A 20807-nucleotide genomic window follows, 5' to 3' on the forward strand; every position below is an offset into this window, starting at 1 on the left:
CAAGTTCTGACTACTGGGATCGGTGATTCTCCTATGGCTAGGGCTGGTTTAAATGCCCTATCTGTGTGTGGGTATCAACTGAGTTTGGTCTGATTTCTCTTTCTGCACCGGTGATTTCAATGCTTCACAATTGCTGTACTCTCCCTCTCCTCAGCAAGCAAAACTACTCTCCACACAACACCACTGCTGCATGGAGAAGGGTGAGGGGTGGCAAGCGACTATTTAAGATGGTTTTTCCTACCTTTTCATGCCTCTTTCATCAACGTGAAGTTAAACCAGGTACAGTGCCTGCTCATCTGGTTTTTTATTCTTATGAAGGTGCTTTTTTGTGGGTGTAGATAGTTGTTAAATCGTTAAATGTTAAGTTGTTAAATGTTGTCCTTGCAGGGGGGACAATAGGTGGAACCTTCTATTCTGCTATCTTGCTCAGCCCCTTGTCGTTATTTTCAAAGAAAAATAGTATTTACCATTGAGCATGGCTGCAGGACCGCTCTGCTGAGATTTTGGAGATGGATGCTTGCTTGAGGCCCAGGGCTAGTAGAATTTTGCACCTTCCTGAAATTGAGTGTGCTTTGGGGAGGGTGGTTGTCTGGAACAGCTGGAACCTGTAGCAAAAATACAAGAGTCAATTTTGTCAAATTGTAGAACTAGGGTAAAGGGAGGGTGAGAAAAATGACATGTATGTGCCAAGGACTATGTTGTGCACAATTATCTCATTTAACCCCCTGGCAAAACAAAGGAGAAAACCAGAGCCGATGGACTTAAATACCTGACCGTGAGTAAGCTGAGTTAGTGAGCGAGCACAGACCTGGCTGACATTTCAGTACACTGTGCAGTACTCAGAACAAAGTAGCCACTCAGGAAGTGTTTTCACTCTACTCTAGAACTGTTGGCTACTCAGCTCCCCTCCCTTACTTTGATGCTTCTCATGGCTTTGCCATTCTCTTAACTCTATGATCCATTTTTCACCTTGCATACTGGCTTCCTCCCCAACCCTGCCCTCATTTAGATCTTCTGGTCTTGTTACCAGTCTTTTCAGAGCTAGACTTTGGATGCAAGGGAATTTGCATTCCTTTAAAATCATACCAGGCTGTCTGCTGCTTATTCTACTTATGCTTCATAGGGTGGAATTGAGAGGGAAACCTAGGGACAAAGGGAATGTGTGTTTGGAAGATCGAACAGGGAGTTTAAGGATATTCCAGCTGTAAGGAAGGAACCATTAAGTGACAAGTCAAGGCTTTTAAGATTCTTGTGCTGAAAAATAAAACAAAATATTTTCTCCAAACCTCTTCCTCCCTTGGTGAAAGGATTTAATGAATAGAATGATGTGACTCTGTGTATAACAATCTACTCTCTCATATGAACCTAGACATAATTAACAGGGAAGCGCAGTAGCTTCTTAATGGCTCCAAAACTACTGCTTCAAAGGTGCTCACTTTACCTCTGCCTCCTGGCCTTTCAGTGGTGCCTGCTTACTGAATCTGAGAAGGTTGAAGAACCCTAAAGGCTGGCCACTTCTGTTTTCTCCCAATGCAAGAGTCTCTCCAACAGTTCCTGTCATTATCATCCTGAAAATTTTGTTATCTCCCAAGGCAGCCTATTCTATTGCTTTCAGGCTAGTAGGGTTAGAAAATCGTCTTAGCACTGGTAACTTCCTCCTCTTGGTCTCTATTTGGCCCTCAGGAGAACAGCCTCAGTCTTCCACTTCTACTGGACAGCTTCAGTTACTCAGCCTGCAGAGGGTTAATTATACATGCAGCACTGGTCTGCAGAAGAAAAGCACAAAAGGCCCCATGGAATTAAAGTCACAGAAACAGTTCTTTCTAGCTGATGGCCCTCTGCCTGTCATTCCCAAATACACAAAAGATACAGACATGGGTCGGGATTTTTGGTTGACTGTGTGGCAAAAGTCCGGTAGTCTCTGCCCCTGCATATTCCTTTGAAGTTTCTGGCTCCCCATGTAGTGAGTCAGCACCATTGACTCAATCTTGGCTCTATGCATGTGTGCATGTGTGTGCGTGCATGTGCATTTGTGCCTGTCATGGGGACTAGGTGCAGTAGGGTGTTAGGAGAGAAGAAAACTGGAGATCTAGACTTTTATATAATTGGCAAAGAAGGAAGACAGACCTGTCTGAAAATTTTGCAGAGTCCTTGAGTAAAGCCTCTGCACACAGCGTAGCCGTAATCACTAAATTTGATAAATCACTGAAGATGGAGCCCAACTTTTAAATGTTCTCCTGGTGGATGTAGCATCATTCATACATTTATTTAGTGTTTACTGACTGTCCACTGAATGAATTATCCTATTGCTGAGTCTACATAGAATGCATTATCTAAACCGCCTGTGACTTTGAGATTGACTAAAAGAGAAAAGTCAGCAATATTAATAAAATAATAATAATTATAACTACCTTTGAGTGCCCACTTGCTGGATAGATATTGTAGAATTTGCATAATCTCTCCTCCACCAATCCTTGCCCCTGTGTCATTCTTGCAAAGTGGCTATTATCAGAAGTTCTGGGACTATTTGTGCCAGAGCTGAGACTGGAATCCAGGCTTTTCTGACAGCATAGTTTTGGTTCTCTCTGTGAAGCCACACTGCTCCCCACAGGGACGGGGGCAGAAATTAGTCACAAGGCAGGAACAGCAGCTGTGTGCTGAAATACTGTGAGTGGAGTCCAGTCCACACAGCCTCATTGAGCATGCAAAGATCTCATGGGGGCAAATGTAATCTAGGCAGACATCCTGGAGGAGATGTCTCCTTGGCTAAATGTTACAAGGAATGGATAATTTGAATTCATAGGAAAATCAAGTTGGCCTTGACTTCGATTTGGTTTGCACAGAGATGGAACAAAACTGACTTGGAAAAGTGACCCTCCTACCTCTTCCCTCCCTTTGTCATTCAGTCATGTGAGTGTCTAACTTAAAGGAAGTGGGAGAGGTCCTCTGTCTCAGGTCTCTCTTTAAGCGTGTGCTGAGGTAGCAAAACTAGTCTCCCTATGCATCTTCTTCCTCCCTCTCCCCTCAGACTCAGACTGGAGTTCTCATCCTGCACTTTGTGGTTTTCATTTAACGAATGTTAATGAGATGGCATTGTAATCACCGGATTTTATAAATATCTCATCCACAAATTGGACCACAAAACCCAAATGAGCCAGCTGAGCATCTATATTCCATGAGCCTGTGTTTTCCCCACAGTCTTAACCAAAGGATGTAAAACGTGTTCTTGCTTTGAAGCCATTCAGGCCCATGGGTGTTAGATGCTGGAGACAACTGCTGTTCACTGGGCCCTAACTCAAGTGGCTTGCTGGGTCTGAGCCTTTCACACAGTCCTGGGTGATATAAGGGATTTAGGCTTGATCAATTATACCCTTTTCAAGTTAACGCTAGAAAAATGAGAAATTGATTTTTTTGACGAAACAATATTTTAGAAATTCAGGATATAAAAATGGGATTTGACCTCTCTTATCAAGTCAGCTATCATCATGATGATTACAGTCTACAATTATGCCATATTTTGTATGTCATGGCCTAATGTGATCAGCTTGTCAGATTCGTTCAGGGAGAGGGTAGAGCAATGATAAAGCATCCAGCTGTGTCTGCTTTGTGGGGCGAGGGGGGAAAGACTGCAGGATCCATCTTGTTCAGCAGATCTGCTAGAGTGAACATCCTCAGACACAGGTATCAGATGCTAACAATCTTGCTTAATCTCTGCACAGATCTAATAAGCAAAAGCTATATTGAATACTTTTTCTGGAATTTTAGATTTTTGCCTAGTATTTCATATTTTTACCCAATGAGCTCTTATTATTATAACCAATGTGATCTAACAATGAGCAAATTGGTGATGATATCACAGACAGTCTATTGACATAATTGATGGGTTAAACAGCAATTTGAAGGGAGGACTGAGCCTTATCATTTTTGTATCCTCAGGACTTAGCACACTGATGGACCCATAGAATGAGTTTAATTTGTGTTTGTTGAATATTTGCAAATAATATGTCAGTCTTGAAAATATCTAAAGAATATTCCCTCGCCTTCCCATTGCAGCTTGTACTATGAAAGAAATCCCAATTTGTAAAAATTTGCCAGTAAAAAACGTTGCTTTCTTTGGGTGACTATTTACAAGGTGATTCGTTATCTAAATGTTTGAGTGATCTGGTAAAAATTTCCTGGTGAATGAAACAAAAAAAAAATAAATACAATGGGACAGATTATATTAATGGAAACATGAGAGATTGTGTTAAAAGCAACAGTACAATGAGAATGGCAACAACAACCTCTCTTTAGATATGGAAACCTGAATGACCGTAACATTCTTATTATTCATTCCCAGGTGCTTAGCCAATTTTTCTCAATACCGTTTGTTTAATCACTGATTTAAAATGTCATTATAATCAGGTACTGAATTCTTGGATCTACTTTCATAATTTCTGTTCAAGAACAGAACATATTGATTTTTCTGTCTACTCCTTCACTAACAATACACTTTTAATTATAGTAACTTTTTAATATGTTTTAATATCTGCCAAGGCTAGTCATTCATTACTAATTGTTTTTCAATAATTTTTGGATTTTTTTTTCATGGTTATTCTTCGGGCTGAGCTTAATAGTCACTTTGTCAAGTTAAGTTGGCCTTTGCCTTGATCTCTGCCTTCTATTACCATTATCTGGTTGAAATTTCTATTGGAATTTTGTTAAATTTACGTATTAGTTTATTTAAAAATGGACTAATTGGTGAAATCATGTCTCAATTTGATGTTACATCTCCCACTAATGCTATGGAGACAACACAATGTTGCAGGAGAGCAACTAGACTTAAGAATTGAAGCATGTAAATTCTAGCTTCTACCCAGCTGTGACCGCATACCTATTTGTGCTGCAGGTATCTCATCACAGACACTGAAAAACATAAACTCTTTTATAAATTGGAGGCTTTATTACTTACGGCTTTTTTTATGATTTGTTATTGTTCTTTATTTGATAGGCCATGGATATCTTTTCAATTCTAGGATTTTGTGCCAGATTAAAAAATGAGATTATGACTCAATATATAGAGGACTTCTAATTCTTGTCAGGGAATAGAAGGTTGCAAAATACCACTGTTTCCACCTTAAAAAGAAGAATAGTCCAGATAAGCTACAAAACCATAACTTAAAAAACTCATCAGACATAATAGACAAAAAGTAGAGCCACCCAAGTGTTCATCAATGGATGAATAGATAAACAGCATGTGGTTTGCATACAGTGGAATATTGTTCAGCCATAAAAAGGAAGGGAATTCTGACTCATGCTACGACGTGGATGAACCTTGAGGACATTATGCTAAGTGAAATAAGCCAGCCAAAAAAGGACAAATATTCTATGAGTCAATTTATATGAGTTACCTAGAGTAGTCAAATTAATGGAGACAGAAAGTAGAATGATGGTTGCCCAGGGTCGGGGAAAGAGGGAGATGGGAATTGTTTAACAGAGACAGAGTTCTGCTCAGGAAGATGACAAAGTTCTGGAGATGAATGGTGGTGATGGTTGCAAAACAATGTAAATGTGCTTAGTTCGACTGAACTGTACACCTAAACATTGTTAAAATTATAAATCGTATGTTACATAAACTTTACTATAAAAGATCAGAGAGCCAAGGATGGAAAGAAACCTAAAGGAAATATAACCCAGAAAGTGATGAGCTTTTCCTAGGAAAGAAGAATAGGGCAGTGGCAGGGGGAGAACACACCAAAGGCAGGGATAAGAAACCAACTGGACTCCAAATAACTTAAAAAATATATTAGAGTTTCATTGAGCTATAATTGACATAACAATAAATTGCAAATATTATAGTATAAAATTTGATAAGTTTGACATCAGTATTTACCCATGAAACCTTCACCACAAAGTAGTGAATATATCTACCATTTCCAAAAGTTTATTTCTGTCCACTTGTAATCCTCCCTCTCAACCCTCCTCACCTACCCTTCCATTCCCAGGCAGCCAATGGTCTGCTCTCTGTCACTACAGATTAGTTTGTATTTTCAAAAATTTTATGTGAATACGGTCATGCAGTATGCACTCTTTTAGGTTTGGCTTGTTTCACTTGACATAATTACACTGAGACTCATCTAGGTTGGTGGTCCTATCACTAGCTCCTCTCTTTTTATTGCTAAATAGTATTCAGTTGTAGAGCTGTACCACTGTGTTTTTATCCATTCATCTGCTGACGGGCATTTTGGTTATTTACAGTTTCTGGCTGCTACAAATGAAGATGCTGTGAACATTTGTGCACAAACTTTTGTATAGACCTGTGCTTTATTTTCTTGGGTAAATACAAAGGAATAGGATGGCAAGATCATAGAGTAGATATATGTTTAACTTTTTAAGAAACTACCAAACTGTTTTTTGAAGTGATTGTATCATGTGACATTTGCACCAGCAGTGTTTGAGAGAACCAATTTCTCTGTGTTTTCACCAATATTTGGGTAGTGAGCTTTTTTGATGCTAGCCACTTAAATGAGTATGTAGTGGCATTTCATTGTGTTTTAATTTGCATTTCCCTAGTGGCTAATGATGTTGAGCATCTTTTCATGTGCTTATTTGACATCTGCATGTCTTCTTTGATGAAGCATCTGTCCAAATATATTGTTTCCAATAAACTTTACATTAAATGTAAATTATCTGAATATCCTACATAAAAGACCTTTGTTGTTAGATTAAATAAACACACACACATGCAATCAATGAATTTTTGCATGAAACACACTTTATGAAGATATAAACAGATCAAAAGTAGAAGGTTGGAAAACCTATACCACCCATATTCTAAGCATAAGAAAGTTTGTGTAGCTAATTAATATATTACTTATTAATATATTAAAAAGTGACTTCAAGTCAAGAGTATTACCAGAGGTAAAGAGGGATATATTATAATGATAAAAGGACCAATTCATGAAAAAATATAATATTCCTAAATGTACTTATGCCTAATGAGATAACTTAAATATTACAGCATAAAATTGACCTTTTAAGGGGAGAAACAGACAAAGACACAGTCATAATTGGTCGTTTTATACCCCCTCAACAATTGACAGAAAAATCAGTGATAAAGTAGCAGAACTGAACAATATCGTGTTCTCTGAGTTTCCTAGATATGTGGTTTGGTGTCATTAATTTTGGAAAGTTCTCAACAATTGTTACTTCAAATATTTCTCCTGTTTCATTACATTTTTATTCTCCTGGTATTGCAATTATGCATGTGGTGCACGATTTGATATTGTCCTAGAGTTCTTGAATGTTCTGTTATTGTTACTATTGTTTTCACTCTTTCTTTTCTTTGTATTTCTGTTTGGGAAGTTTCTATTGACCTATCTTCAAGCTCACTGATTCTTTCCTTGGCTATGTTCAGTCTACTGATGAACCCATCAAAAGCATTCTGCATTTCTATTACAGCATTTTTGATTTCTAGCATTTCCTTTTAAAAATAATTAATTATTTTTAGTGGACAAATAAAAGTTGCATATGTTTATTATGTGCAACATGTTGTTTTGAAACATATATACCTTGTGGAATGGCTAAATTGAGCTAATTAACATATGTATTACCTCATACTTATCATTTTTTATGATGAGAAAACTTAAAATCTCTTAGTGATTTTCAAGAATACAATACATGGTATTAACTATAATCACTATGTTGTGAAATAGATTTCTTGAATTTATTTTTCCTATTTAACCAAAATTTTATATCCTTTTACCAGCATCTCCTAAACCCCATTTCCCAGCCCCTGGTAACCACCATTCTACTTTCTAGTATTTCCTTTTGATTCTTTCTTAGCGTTTCCATTTCTACCATTACCCATTTGTTCTTTGAGGTTGTTTTTTATTTCCATTAGAGTCCTTATCATAATAATCATAGTTATTTAAAATTCCCTGTTACTCAAACATCTGTATTATTTCTGACTCTTGACCTAATGATTGTCTCTTTGGATTCTGTTTTTTCTTCATTTTGTTTTGCTTTGTAGTTTTTTTCTTGAAAGCCAAGCATGCTGCTTTGGGTAATAGAAACTGACCTAAATAGGCCTTTAGTGTGAGAATTTATGTTAATTTGACTAAGACTTGGATTGTGTCTAATATGTGCTGTAGTCACACGTGCCAGAGGCTTCAGCTTCTTGTATTATCCTTGTTTTTGTGTCCTCTTGACTGTGGGCCTAAGTCCTCCTTCTCAGACAGTGCCTATGTTTTTGCGGCTCTTTCGGCTGTACGCCCCTGTTTTAATACTAGTATTCTTCTGGTGTAGTAGTAAGGTATATGTAGGAAAGAACATTCTCTAATCTAAATCTCAGTCTTTTAGTGGGCCTGTGTCTCAGAGAGGCAAACTTCACAAGTGTTTCTTCAGTCATAATCTTTTTCCCTCCAGTTTCCTTTCCTTTCCCTGACTGCACCACTCCTAATCTATTTTCTTGAAGTTCTGAGCTCTGTGGATTGCAATTTTTTTCTCTCTCAGGTGAGACAGAAAGGCTACAGCAGGCTAGAGTGGGAGAAATTCTCTTCCCCCAGCTGGTATAAGGCCCTGGCAAAATATTTTCCTCTGGAGAGTGGGCCTTTATTAGAGAAAAGGCTCTAACTGGGTATATTTTATAATGATTACATTCCCTCCACCACCCCTTCCAGACCTATAAGCTGTATGATTCCTTTTATATGAAGTCAAAGAACAGGTGAAATAATCTGTGGGGCCAGAGATCAGAATATGTTTTCCTTTAGGATGGGAGAATTGACTGAAAGGGGCCCAGTGGAAATTTTCAGGATTGACAGAAATGTTTTGTATGTTGTTTTGGGAGTTAAAATTCATGAAACTGAACGTTTAAAATCTGTATTTTAAATATGTAAATTATACTTCAATAGGAAAAAAAGAAAATCCAGCCTATAGATATGGAAAAACAAGCAATGTTAGCAGAGTGTCTGTAGTCATCAAGTCATGGAGATGCCAGTACAGCCTGGCTGGCTGGTGCTTAGGGGTGGTCAGTTGGTGCCATCACCTCCCTTTGGGAGCTGATATCTGTCATTCATTTCCCTGGGGTTTAGTTTCCCCTTGTATGAAAAGAAGTGGCCAGAGTAGATGGTCAGTAAACAGGATGACCATTTTATTATATATTGCCCAAATCATGACATTAGAATGAATCAAATAAAGCTCTATTGATAATTATGCCAGTACAAGAATTGGGAACTGCTCCTGTCCTGGGAAAAGAGGGATGAATTGCTGCTCTATAACTAAGCATTTCTAAAATGTCTCAGGCTATATGAGGTGACAGTCTGCATCCAGGAGTTGGGTCGTATGAGTGATCTCAGGGGTTCCGTTTGATCTGATGCCACATCAGGATCTATCAGCATGGCCGATATTGCACAGCAGTGAGAGGGATTTTAGAAAGGCCTCCAGTCCTTCCAGTCTATGGGCTGCTGCCTTCCATGCCTGTGAAATAATACAGACTTCCTAAGAAGAAGACATTGACATTTCTAGGTTCAAAAACTATTGTTAAAATGAAGTTAATTTCTCAATAGGATGAAAAATGGATCCTGCTTTCCCCTGCTCTGATAATATGAAAATAATGAATCTTCTTTACAACAGTCACCTTTTAAAAAAAATCTTGAAAGGCAATGGATTAATCTGTATTTATAAGAGCCATAGAGAATAAAAACTATTAGTGTCACTTCTGGCTGCCAAAGATTTGAAGGGACTGAAGAAAAGGTCCTAAGTGACTAGGTTCTAGCCATTCTGAAATATTAGAACATCAAGTTGATGGGATTCAATTTACTAAAGGAGACATATTAGAATTCAGTCCTAGAAGGCATCTAATAAGTAATATACATGTGTATATAAGTGCTATAGGGAGTAGAAAATATTTAGGAGGCAACTGGATAATGTTCCAAAAGTTAGTGACCCTCCTTAGGATCATGGGAGAGAAGTGGAATTTAGAAGGGGAAACAGACATCCTGCTCAGAGTTAGGAGGACAGAGACTCTTATAAATAAGTTTATTTATAAATAAATCAAGCCTGTTAGATAAAACAGGAAGCAGTCTTCCAATTTCTGGGCTGCTATATAGGATCTCTTTGTACCCAAACATGACCCAGCGGATCTATCCTGGGCTAAGGAACCAGGAGGGGGCAATTCTGGTCCCAGGAAGGTGAGGCAGACTTGGTTCTGATATCCCTGTGCTCTTTCTAGTGTGATGTCATGCCTTTACATGACAAGGGACTTAGAGTCCAATCTTGCATCTCTGTGACTTCATGACCACAGACACTGCTAACATTGCTGTGTTTTTCCACATCTATAGGCTGGATTTTCTTTCTTTCCTATTGAAGCATAATTTACTTGAGGTCTCAAGGGACTTAGAGTCCAGTCTTGCCTCTGTCATTTACAAGCTGTGTGACTTAAGAGACATCGTTTTGCTTCTCTGAGCCTCTGAAATGTCTGAATTCCATTCTAAATTCCAATGGTAATATTCTAAATATTCTCTGGTTCTCAATCTAAGAAACCCACACTTTTGGTGCCTGTTCACCTGGAAAGTATCATCTCTTGCTGTCCTGTTTCTAAGTAGTGGAAAGAAGCAGGCTGGGGTTGTGTTGACCAGTTCATTTCCTTCCTGCTCCCTGATTTGAGTCCTGGTTCATGGAGCTGCTGGTGCCCACTTTGGGTCTCCCCACCAGGAAGACACTGAATCTTAATGGGGGCACCACTGGCATCCAGCCCAAGTTGGTGATTTGGGACAACTTTCTGTGGAGACTGAGACTCCTGTGTGTAGCCATACAAGTGTAGGGGCCTATTGACTTCTCTTGCTTAGCTTCTGTTGTTTGGCTGAACATTTTTGTCAATGGATGAAGATGCCCATCACAGTACTTACCCAGTCAGGGTGGTCACTTACTGCTAGGACTGAGCCATAGGTGAGGACTTGATATCCCCTGAGGGAATTTTAGCATGTCTTTAACTGTATTCTGAATGAAATCATCAGGTTTTATGGGGAGTGGGGGAGAGGAGGCATGGGGGTAGAGGGAGAAGGCAAAAGATAAATGTTCATAAATCATAAAATCAGATCATAAAAATAAATGTTCACTGGAGAAAATTTACAAAATACAGAAAGGCACAAAAATCTCAACGTGCAGAGATAGCCATTGTTTTGTTGTTTGTTTGTTTTTTGCGACAGGGTCTCACTCTGTCACCCATGCTGAAGTGCAGTGGTGTGATCATAGCTCACTGCAGCCTTGACCTCCCAGGCTCAAGGAATCCTTCCACCTTGGCCTCCTGAGACTACAGGTGTGGGCCACCATGCCCAGATAATTTTTGTATTTTTTTGTAGAAATGAGGTCTCGTCATATTGCCTAGGCTGGGTCTTGCCATTTTGCCCAGGCTGGTCTCAAACTCCAAGGCTCAGCAATCCACCCACCTCAGCCTCCCAAAGTGCTGAGATGACAGGTGTGGGCCACTATACCCAGCCAGCCATTGTTAATTAACATGCTAATTAAAGGGATAAGAGGGAAGTGTCATGATCGAACATTGGAAGGTAAAGGGATTTCTGGATCTGTAGACTCATGAAAACTATCTCTAGTATTCTATTAGCATCATACTCTGTGCTGACTTCTCAGAGCAATTTACTTTTGAAGAAAAGCAATAATGACGACAACAGAACTTTCTGGCTGGGCTTGAGACAGGCCAATCACTGAGGAGTAAATTATCCTACAATCTGCTGTTTAGTACAAAGACCACAAACCGAGCTACACTATCCTCCTGTTTCTGAAACTGTATGAGACACTTTCTGTTGATAGAACTGATACTGCCAAGGAGACAGGAGGAGCTGCTACAGGGACTTCACAGACATGATTGTAAGAAGAGTAACAGGTACATCTCAGCAATTGTGTAGTTAGCAAACACTGTGTGCCTGCTATGAATGCATCAGAGTAAAGGACATGAAGAGGTTGGGGAGGTGGTCCTGGCCCCCAGAGAACTTACATTAGTTGGGTTACAAGGTACACAGCAGAAATCCAAAGCAAGATGAGCTAAAGTCCAAAGAAGCAACAAATACAAGGAATGACATCCATGGTGGGGACTTTAGGGCAGAGTCGGAGAATAATTCCACATCAAGAGGAGGGAATAGGAGTGGGGAATGAAAGCCTACTGAGGGGAGGTCAGGTCTGTAGCTGGATACCAATAGGTTAAATTAGGGCAGTTTCTATGTGCAAACCATCCTTTGGTCATATTTGTTTTTGAAAGGTTAAAGTCTAAGGTATTGTATTAATCTGGATAAGCTAGGTTATGCTTTGAGAATAAATTAAGCCCCAAATCTCAGTGGTCTAACAGCAGAAATTCATGTGGCTGACTTAAACACTGCTAGAAATGCAAAATCATGAATATGCTTTTGAAGATGCATTTTTGTCTATGATGTTATCAGGAATCTGCCCACTCCAGCTTCTTGACTCTCTTTCTACAGATACTTTCTCCCTACCTAGAGAGACTCAGTTAATTTCTCTTTTAATTTTTCTTTCTTCATCACCATGCTACTTCCTATTTTATCCCTTGGGCTTCTTTATGTCCCTAAACTGGCAGCAGAGGAGGCTAGATTTCTAGTTCCCAGCTCCTGGGATTATTCTGATAATTGTCTGATTGCTCTTCCGAAATGGGCTTGGTTATTGGGGTGCTGTGGGCTTGGTCAGTCATTCCCATGGCCTGGCTTAGGTTTGGGGGGCACCGTAATAAGACTGAGATTGTGGCTTGTGCGTCTCAAGAGTGATCTTGGTTACAAAACAAGGTGAAATCTGGAGTTGGAGTTACATCCATACAGGGGCAGCGGAGAAGGGGGCACCAAGCCGGGAGCTGAGTGAGAGGGAACTACAGGGTCTATGTGTGAGGAAGGTTAGTGTAGGCAGAAAGAAATAAATAGAGGAGGATTTCCCTGAAGCAGCATCCTGGGACCATGTCTTAGTCCATTTGAGTGGTCATAACAAATACAGTAGACTGGTTGGCTTATAAACAATAGAAATGTATTTCTCACTCTTCTGGAGGCTGGGAAGTTCAAGATCAAGGTGCTGGCAGAGTTGGTGTCTGGTGAGGGCCCACTTCTTGATACACAGACAACACCTTCTCTCTGTGCTCTCCCATGGTGGAAGGGGCAAGGTACTGTCTGGGATCCCTTTTATAAAGGTACTAGTCCCATCCATGAGGTCTTTACCTTCATGATCTAATCACCTCCCAAAGGTCCCACCTCCTAATACTCTCACCTTGGGGCTTAGGATTTCAACATATGAAATAGGGTGGGGAGCACCAACATTCAGACCATAACAAACCACTTTTTTTTTTTGAGATGGAGTCTTGCTCTGTCACCCAGGGTAGAGTGCAATGGTATGATCTTGGCTCACTGCAACCTCCACCTCCCAGGTTCAAGCAATTCTGCCTCAGCCTCCCAAGTAGCTAGGATTACAGGTGCCCGCCACTGCACCTGGCTAATTTTTGTGTTTTTAGTAGAGACAGGATTTCACCATGTTGGTCAGGCTCGTCTCGAACTCCTGACCTCGTGATCTGCCTGCCTTGGCCTCCCAAAGTGCTGGGATTATAGGCGTGAGCCACCGTGCCCGGCCCATAACAGACTATTTAAAGGGGCTGTCAGAGAGGAAACTCTACCTGCAACATGGAAACAGTCTAGGTATTCATCAATAAGGAACACAGGGAATTACAAAGAGCTAAGAGAATAATCCTTTGTCCTTGGTTTGTAGTTCATGATTCTCTTCTTTAGATAACATCCAGATCAACCCCACCCTTCTCCTTTTGTACCAAAGATTTACTGAACTTACCTCTTCCATCCTCCCTTCTCCCTCCCCTAGTGTTTGCTGGATCCATCACATGGAAATACCTTCTCCTAGGGCTGGATCAAAGAATGAGAACAAATAAGCCATGTAGTGGTCCCTGGCACAAGACGATACTTCCCTGGTCTAGATACCCAGGTTGGGGGTATGTGATGTGGTGCGCCTCCAATCTGGATACTCTAGGCTATCTCCAGGAAAGATCAGTTAGGCCATGTCCTCTTAGAGTTCTTCACATTACATATACTTTTGTCTCCTAAGGATGAAGGATCCAAGCAGCCATTCTGGTATTGACATACTTGAAGGCAGAAAATTTTCTTGTTCATGTTTCATTTTGAAGAACACAGTACTTCCAATAGGAGGAAACAAGTATTGTGGACATTTTAGTTTCTGATTTCCTATTGAATTCTGACTTTTCTCTCCTTTAAGTCATTTAATCAGCTACTGTTTCTATTTTCTACACATTGTTAAAGATAGTTTCAATGTGTTCCATTTCTGAGAAAATTATTTCCGACTAAATTTCCACCTTAGTTCCCAATAGGTTTTGTTTGCTGATTTGGTCACAAAGGTTTCTGGAAGCTAAATCAGACATATTAGTGTTTGTGACTAAAGTTGTTTAAATCTATATCTATATATCTGTGATACCTGCTTCAAAGATGAGAATGAGTTTTAAATTGATCTTTAAGATGTTGAACAACTGTGTCCACTGAAACATTTTAGACATTTTTCTGAACTTATCACTTCATGTCATAGGTTGATCAACTTTCATATTTTCTCTATCCATGTTTTCTTTTTTCAACTTGGTGCATGCAGCCCAGCTGGAAAACTCATATGAGATCAATATCCTTGGCTCTGAGCATGTCTTTGGTGTGGGACACAAATTCTTGTATATTAGGAACATCTTTGGAATTTGTTGATCTTGGAGGTGGTGTTTGCTTTGTTTCTGAATCTGTTGTTGGAAGCACACATATTTACTGTCTAATACAGTGGAAAGTTTTATAAAATATAATTTGAGGACATAACTTCCATCACCCAATAATGCTGTTTGACTTTTGCAAGGTAGATTTGTTACCTCTGAAGGGGACCAGTCACATCTAGAGTACATCCGAGTCTGTGTGTCACTGAATTGTGCTCCCTGAGCTCTACTCTGTGAGTCCTTGAATTATTTGGTGGAGGGGTCCTGTTGTAAATGGATGTAGTGAGTTGAATTGTGACTCCAAAAAGATTATGTCCACCTGGACATTCAGAATGTCTTCCAGAGGGAAGGGTCTCTGCAGATGTAATTAAAGTAAGAATCTTGAAATGAGATCATCTTGGATTTGCATGGGCACTAAATTCTTAGAAGAGAAGGGGAGCAGACGCAGACACACAGAAAACCCATGTGAAGATGGAGGCAGAGACTGGAGTTATGCTTCTAAAAACCGAGGAATGACAAGGGTTTGGCAGCTGCCAGAAGCAAGGGAAAAGAATGAAATGCATTCTTTCTCAGTGCTTCCAAAGGGAATCAACTTTGCTGACACGCTGATTTCAAACTTCTGGCCTCCAGAACCTCAAGGGAGTAAATTTCTATTGTTTTAAGACACCAAGTCAGGCCTGGTGCAGTGGCTCCCGCCTGTAATTCTATACTTTGGGAGGCCAAGATGGGAGGATTGCTTGAGCCCAGGAGTTTGAGACCAGTCTGGGCAACATGGTGAGACCCTATCTCTACAAAATATAAAAGAATCAGCCAGCCCTGGTGGTGCAAACCTGTGGTCCCCGCTACTCGGGAGACTGAGGTGGGTAGATCGCTTGACCCTGGGAAGTTGAGGCTGCAGTGAGCTGTGATCATGTCACTGCACTCCAGCCCGTGCGACACAGCAAGACCCTGTTTAAAAAGAAAAAAAGGACACCCAGCCTGCAGTGATTAATTATGGCCACCCTGGGAGACTGATACGCTGAAGGTCAAATGAAATATTTTACATACAGTAAGGAGCTTGTTTCTTAAAGCAGGGGTTGGCAAACTGTGGTCCCATGGGCTAGATCTGGCTGCTGCCTGTTTTTGTAAATAAAGTTTTATTGGAACACAGCCATGCTCATCCATTTATATATCATCTATGGCTGCTTTTGTGCTGCACAGTGGAACTGAGGAGTTACAACAGAAGCCATAAGGCCCACGAAGATAAATATATTTACGATTTTTTTTTTTTTTTCCTGAAACAGAGTCTTGCTCTGTCCCCCAGGCTGGAGTGCCGTGGCGAGATCTCAGCTCACTGCAAGCTCCGCCTCCCGGGTTCACGCCATTCTCCTGCCTCAGCCTCCCGAGTAGCTGGGACTACAGGGGCCCGCCACCTCGCCCGGCTAATTTTCTGTATTTTTAGTAGAGACAGGGTTTCACCGTGTTAGCCAGGATGGTCTTGATCTCCAGACCTCGTGATCCGCCCGTCTCTGCCTCCCAAAGTGCTGGGACTACAGGTGTGAGCCACCGCACCCGGCCATATTTACAATTTTTTAGTTGGGCAGAAATACAGATTTACTTAAGAGAGCGACAGTGGTAGATAGGGAATCCTGTGGTGACTGCTTTGGCTACCCTTAATAATATCTGCTTTGAAAAATCTGTATGTTTGTAGTTTGAATTTGCTTAAAACAAATTCACATCTCTCCTATAGAAGTGGAAATATTGATTAAAAGAGGTTCAACAAAAACAACTGATGTACAGGATTTGTGTAGCCTCCACGTAGGTTGTTTAGTTCAGCCTCCTCATTTTGACTTCTTGGGCTTAATGTGAATTGGAAGCATTATTAGGTTGGTAGGATTGAGTAAGCAATAAACATACTCTCAGAATAAGGAAAAGAGCTGTCTATCATTGTATTGAAGGTCCGTCTCTTCCAGATGGTCCTGGATGCTTCTTATTTGATTAATAATGATAATGCAACTGGATAGGCTTTCTGTCTTGAGTGTGTGAAGTTCTCCCAGATTCTAAACAAGAGATGTGGTAACTGAATTGAAGAAGCACACAACAATAGCTTATTTATTTTGCTTATTTAGTACACAAAAATGCATAATCCTTCTGTTAAGGAAGTCTTCCTTAATGGTGACACATGTTTTTCTTCTAAAATGTTGGTAAGTTTTCTAGGAAAATAAAGATTTAGAAATTTGGTCATTGAGCTCTTTCTCAAATATTCCTGAAAAAGACTCTTGTTACAAAATTTGTTCATACCTCTTGAAAATCCACTTCAAGGGATTTATCTAAGGAAATAACCAAACATTTAATTCCAGAGATGTTCATCAGAGCACTGTTTATAGCAGTGTAAAGTTGCAAGGAACCTACATTTAAAACAGTAATTAGGAAGAGGTTAAATAAGTTATAGTGCTTTCATGTTTTGAGTTTATCATAGAATATTTAATGACATGGAACGATGTCATTGATATAATTTTAAGTGAGAAAAAACTAGAAAACACAATAGTATGTATTGTACAGAACAAACACACACTCAGAAAAAAACAGATGAAAGGTTTAGGTCTTTTAAAAATATTCTTTTGCTTATCTTTATTTTCTAATTTTTTTGATGATTTAGTAATAATAAAAATAAGTTAATTTAAATGAAATGAGCAGACTGTCATTTTGAATACTTTTGAGTTGAGAATTTGTAGTTGATATAAAAAAGAACTTTCTTTGTCTTTTTATAAAAACTGATAAGGTACTTAAACTATTTTGCTCACTAGGAGAGCATATCTAAATAAGTCACTTTCTCTTCCCAAGCCTCAGTTTCTTCATCTGGAAATGAGAGCATTGAATTGACTGAATCTCTAAGTTCCTGATCAGCGCTGCCATTCTGAGCAGTATGAGTTAATGTTCAGAGCATCATATTCCTTGAGCCAACCTCACTTACCAAGAATTGCACACTCAAAACGGGGAATGATTCTGGAGCTAAAGCTGATACCAGCCAGCCCTGGATCCTCAACCTGCATGTGAACCTAGTCCGAGGGGGAACTCACACTCTTGCTTAGATGGAATCAGAAGGCCAGCATCTTTACTGGCCTGGGGGCCTTGGGCTAGGTTGGATTTTCTATGAAGGGGGGGTTCTCTCTCTTTGTATCTCTTCTAAAAAAATTCTTTCTTGTCTTGATCAAGCTATGGTAATGTATTTTCTTAGAAAAAAACATTTCTACTTTAAAAATGTAATTTGTACTAATCAGCTCCAGGCAGAGAGCCTGCAATATACTCGGTGTCAATTTCATGTTTTGCTGAAGTTTGTGAAGTGTTTTGTTTCAGAACTTACCATTTGTGTATGTGTGTGCATGCGTGTGTGTGTGTGTGTGTGTGTGTGTGTGTGTGTGTATTTGCCAGGGATCATCAGCCAGGCAAATAGTTTTCAGAAGATATAAGCCCTGAGCATTACATTTGACCTCTAAAACTTTTGTTGTCTTCACTCAAATTTATGGGGTTATCTTTTTCTTTCTGTCTCTCTCTTTCTCTTTATAAGATACACTTACTCCTGTAGTATGTTGCACCATTTCTCCAAGAAGATTTTTTAAGTTCCTTAGGATAATCACTGTGATTTTGCTAATTTTGTATCCTGTTCATATCTTGCCCAGTATTATGTGCAGCGAACAGTAAGGATTTTATGTTTGAATTAAAGACCCACAGGACCTCTCAGATGCAACCATTGTCTACTGAAGGTGGAATGCTTTCAATCATGACATATTTTTTTACCCTACTTGAGTTTCTGGAAATTGAAATCAACCAGGAACAAGAACAGGATGTGTTTCTGTGCATTGATATGCTGAGACATTTTTGACATTGGAGCACAGATGTTGAGAAAAATAATTCCTAGGACTGTTCGTTCATTCCTTGAGTCCATAAATGCTTACTGAGTTTTGTTCACAATGCTATCTGAGGCAGCACAGTCAGAGAAAAGTTAAGACTTTTGGTGTCTGTGGTGTGGGTACAAAGATGGGGAGGAGGATGAGAAAGAGTTGAAGTGTTACACAGACGCCATGGTGTACCTTTCCATCCATTTATCCATCTGTCCATCTCTCCTTCCCCCATCTGTCCATTCATTCTTCCATCTATCCATCCTATAAATATCAATTGAGAGTCTACTTAGCTCATAGCACTGTTCTAGGCATTGGGGGTGTAGTGGGAATAGACAGGCAATGTTTCCTGCTTTGTTGAAGGTAGAGCTTATAATATATTGGATGACACAGATCAACATTGAGTAAACAAGTTAATAGTATCATTTAAAAAGTGGCATGAAGAAAACCAGCACAGGGAAAGGGATAGAGGCTAACAGTAGCAGTTGGGGAAGTTTCTGTGAGGAGGTGATCTAGAGAGAGCCTGGGATGGGGTGAAAGGTACAGAGAAAGGAGCACTGGACTGGGAGTCAGGCTGAGTTCTCATTTTGACTTGTCACTAACTGCACAGCAGGGACAACTCCCTCAGCATCTCTCCCTCACCTGATTATTCATTAAATAAAATGATGTATGTAATAGTAACATTCAAGAGTAATGTATTATTATCAATAATGTTCAGGCCTGTCACATGATTAGCATTTAAAGGACCAATGGAAAAGTTATGTGTGGGGACTTTGAGTATTTCCTGCTTGTTCGTGGCTGTAGACAGCCAAGCTCAACCTTTCTGGGGTCCTACAAATTTCCAAGGAAAGGACCTCAAAACGCTGAAAATATAAAACAGAAGGAAGTATTCAATCTCTTCACTGGATGAAATGTGAGTACGTGTTAGCACATGTATGTGTGTGTGTGTGGCGGGGGGAGGTCTTCTGAATGTGACAAACAACCACCAGTGTTTCCCAAAGCACAACAAAACAGTTTATTTAAAAACAACGCATTCAGTACTGTGTTTGGAACACAAGGCAATGAGGCAGGCACATTCACACTTAACAAGTACATCTGAGGAGCTGTCAAAGCAAACCGTTGCATTTTCTTCACAAACTACAGTCACAATATACACACAATTGCCTCTGTCCTTGTTCACCAAGAAGGCAGAAGATATTTACAAGTTCCTCAGTCTAGCAGTGCTGGCTTCTCTTGGGTCTCTGTGGCCCTCACAGTCTGGCAGCTTGTTTCCAAGGGCAGGCGAGGCTGCCTGTCACAAGAGAGGTCAGTCTGATTCGTAAGGCCCTTGGCTTCTTCCAAAGAGAAAGAGAACTTCTGATAGAGTTGGGAAAGAGGGAAGTCTTCAATACCAGTATCTCAAAATGGCATTTTCTAAGACAAATGCATCAAGTGTGTGAGTGAGGGGGTGAGCGGGCAGGGAATCATGGTATTAACAATATAAGAAGCATTTATTTTCCCTGACACATACTTGCTCATTTATTTAATAACTTACATTTGCTATTCTTCTACTTTTTTACCTTTTGGTTTCATCATTACTCTTAAAGAGCTTTGTTCTTCATTCTATACTGACACACTATACTTTAAAATGCTAAAATGAAATGGTGAAACCAAAGTATGTTAAGTAAGAGAAGATATCACAAACATTTCTTTTGTCTTGACTTCTAATTAATGCTTTCACAATGAATTGTCAATGTCCATGTAACCAATGGAAGCAGCACAGTGTGGAGTAGCAGAATCAGTGGTTGGGAGACCTAGAGTCTAATTCCAGTTAGCTAGCTGGGCAAATAAGTCACTCTAACTTTCTGAACCTCAATTGTCTCATCTCCACATGGAGGATGTTGATCTGGAATCCTGACTTGAGATAGCATCTAGATCTGTAAAGTTTTGCTATGGACTTAGGTGGTTGTCCCATGTGAGTAAATGAGAGTATATTATGATGTTTCAATACATTTGTTTGGTGTCCTGGGAGAACTTCATTGCTAACTAATGATGCTTGGTGACTGGATCTCAGCCTGTCAATCAACTCCTCCCAGGGCTCTTGGCTGTAAGGGCTCTTGTGCTTTTCTGTACAATATGGGTTCAGATCTGGATCTTGAAATATGGCTAAAGAGCATTTCTAACATGGGGTACAGTTATTC

General features: G+C 39.9%; 1 protein-coding gene across 1 annotated transcript in view; it reads right to left on the reverse strand.

Moving 5' to 3' along the window:
• Positions 1–333: 333 nt before the first annotated feature.
• ST8SIA3 (ST8 alpha-N-acetyl-neuraminide alpha-2,8-sialyltransferase 3) overlaps positions 334–20807 on the reverse strand; it is a 37995-nt gene continuing 17521 nt past the window's right edge. Inside the window, exon 4 of the mRNA XM_050767127.1 lies at positions 334–605. Within this exon, the coding sequence (XP_050623084.1) occupies positions 464–605 (142 nt within the window). The 3' untranslated portion in view covers positions 334–463. The remainder of the gene's footprint in view (positions 606–20807) is intronic.

This window comes from Macaca thibetana, chromosome 18 (assembly GCF_024542745.1).
Source record: "Macaca thibetana thibetana isolate TM-01 chromosome 18, ASM2454274v1, whole genome shotgun sequence".
NCBI lineage: Eukaryota > Metazoa > Chordata > Mammalia > Primates > Cercopithecidae > Macaca > Macaca thibetana.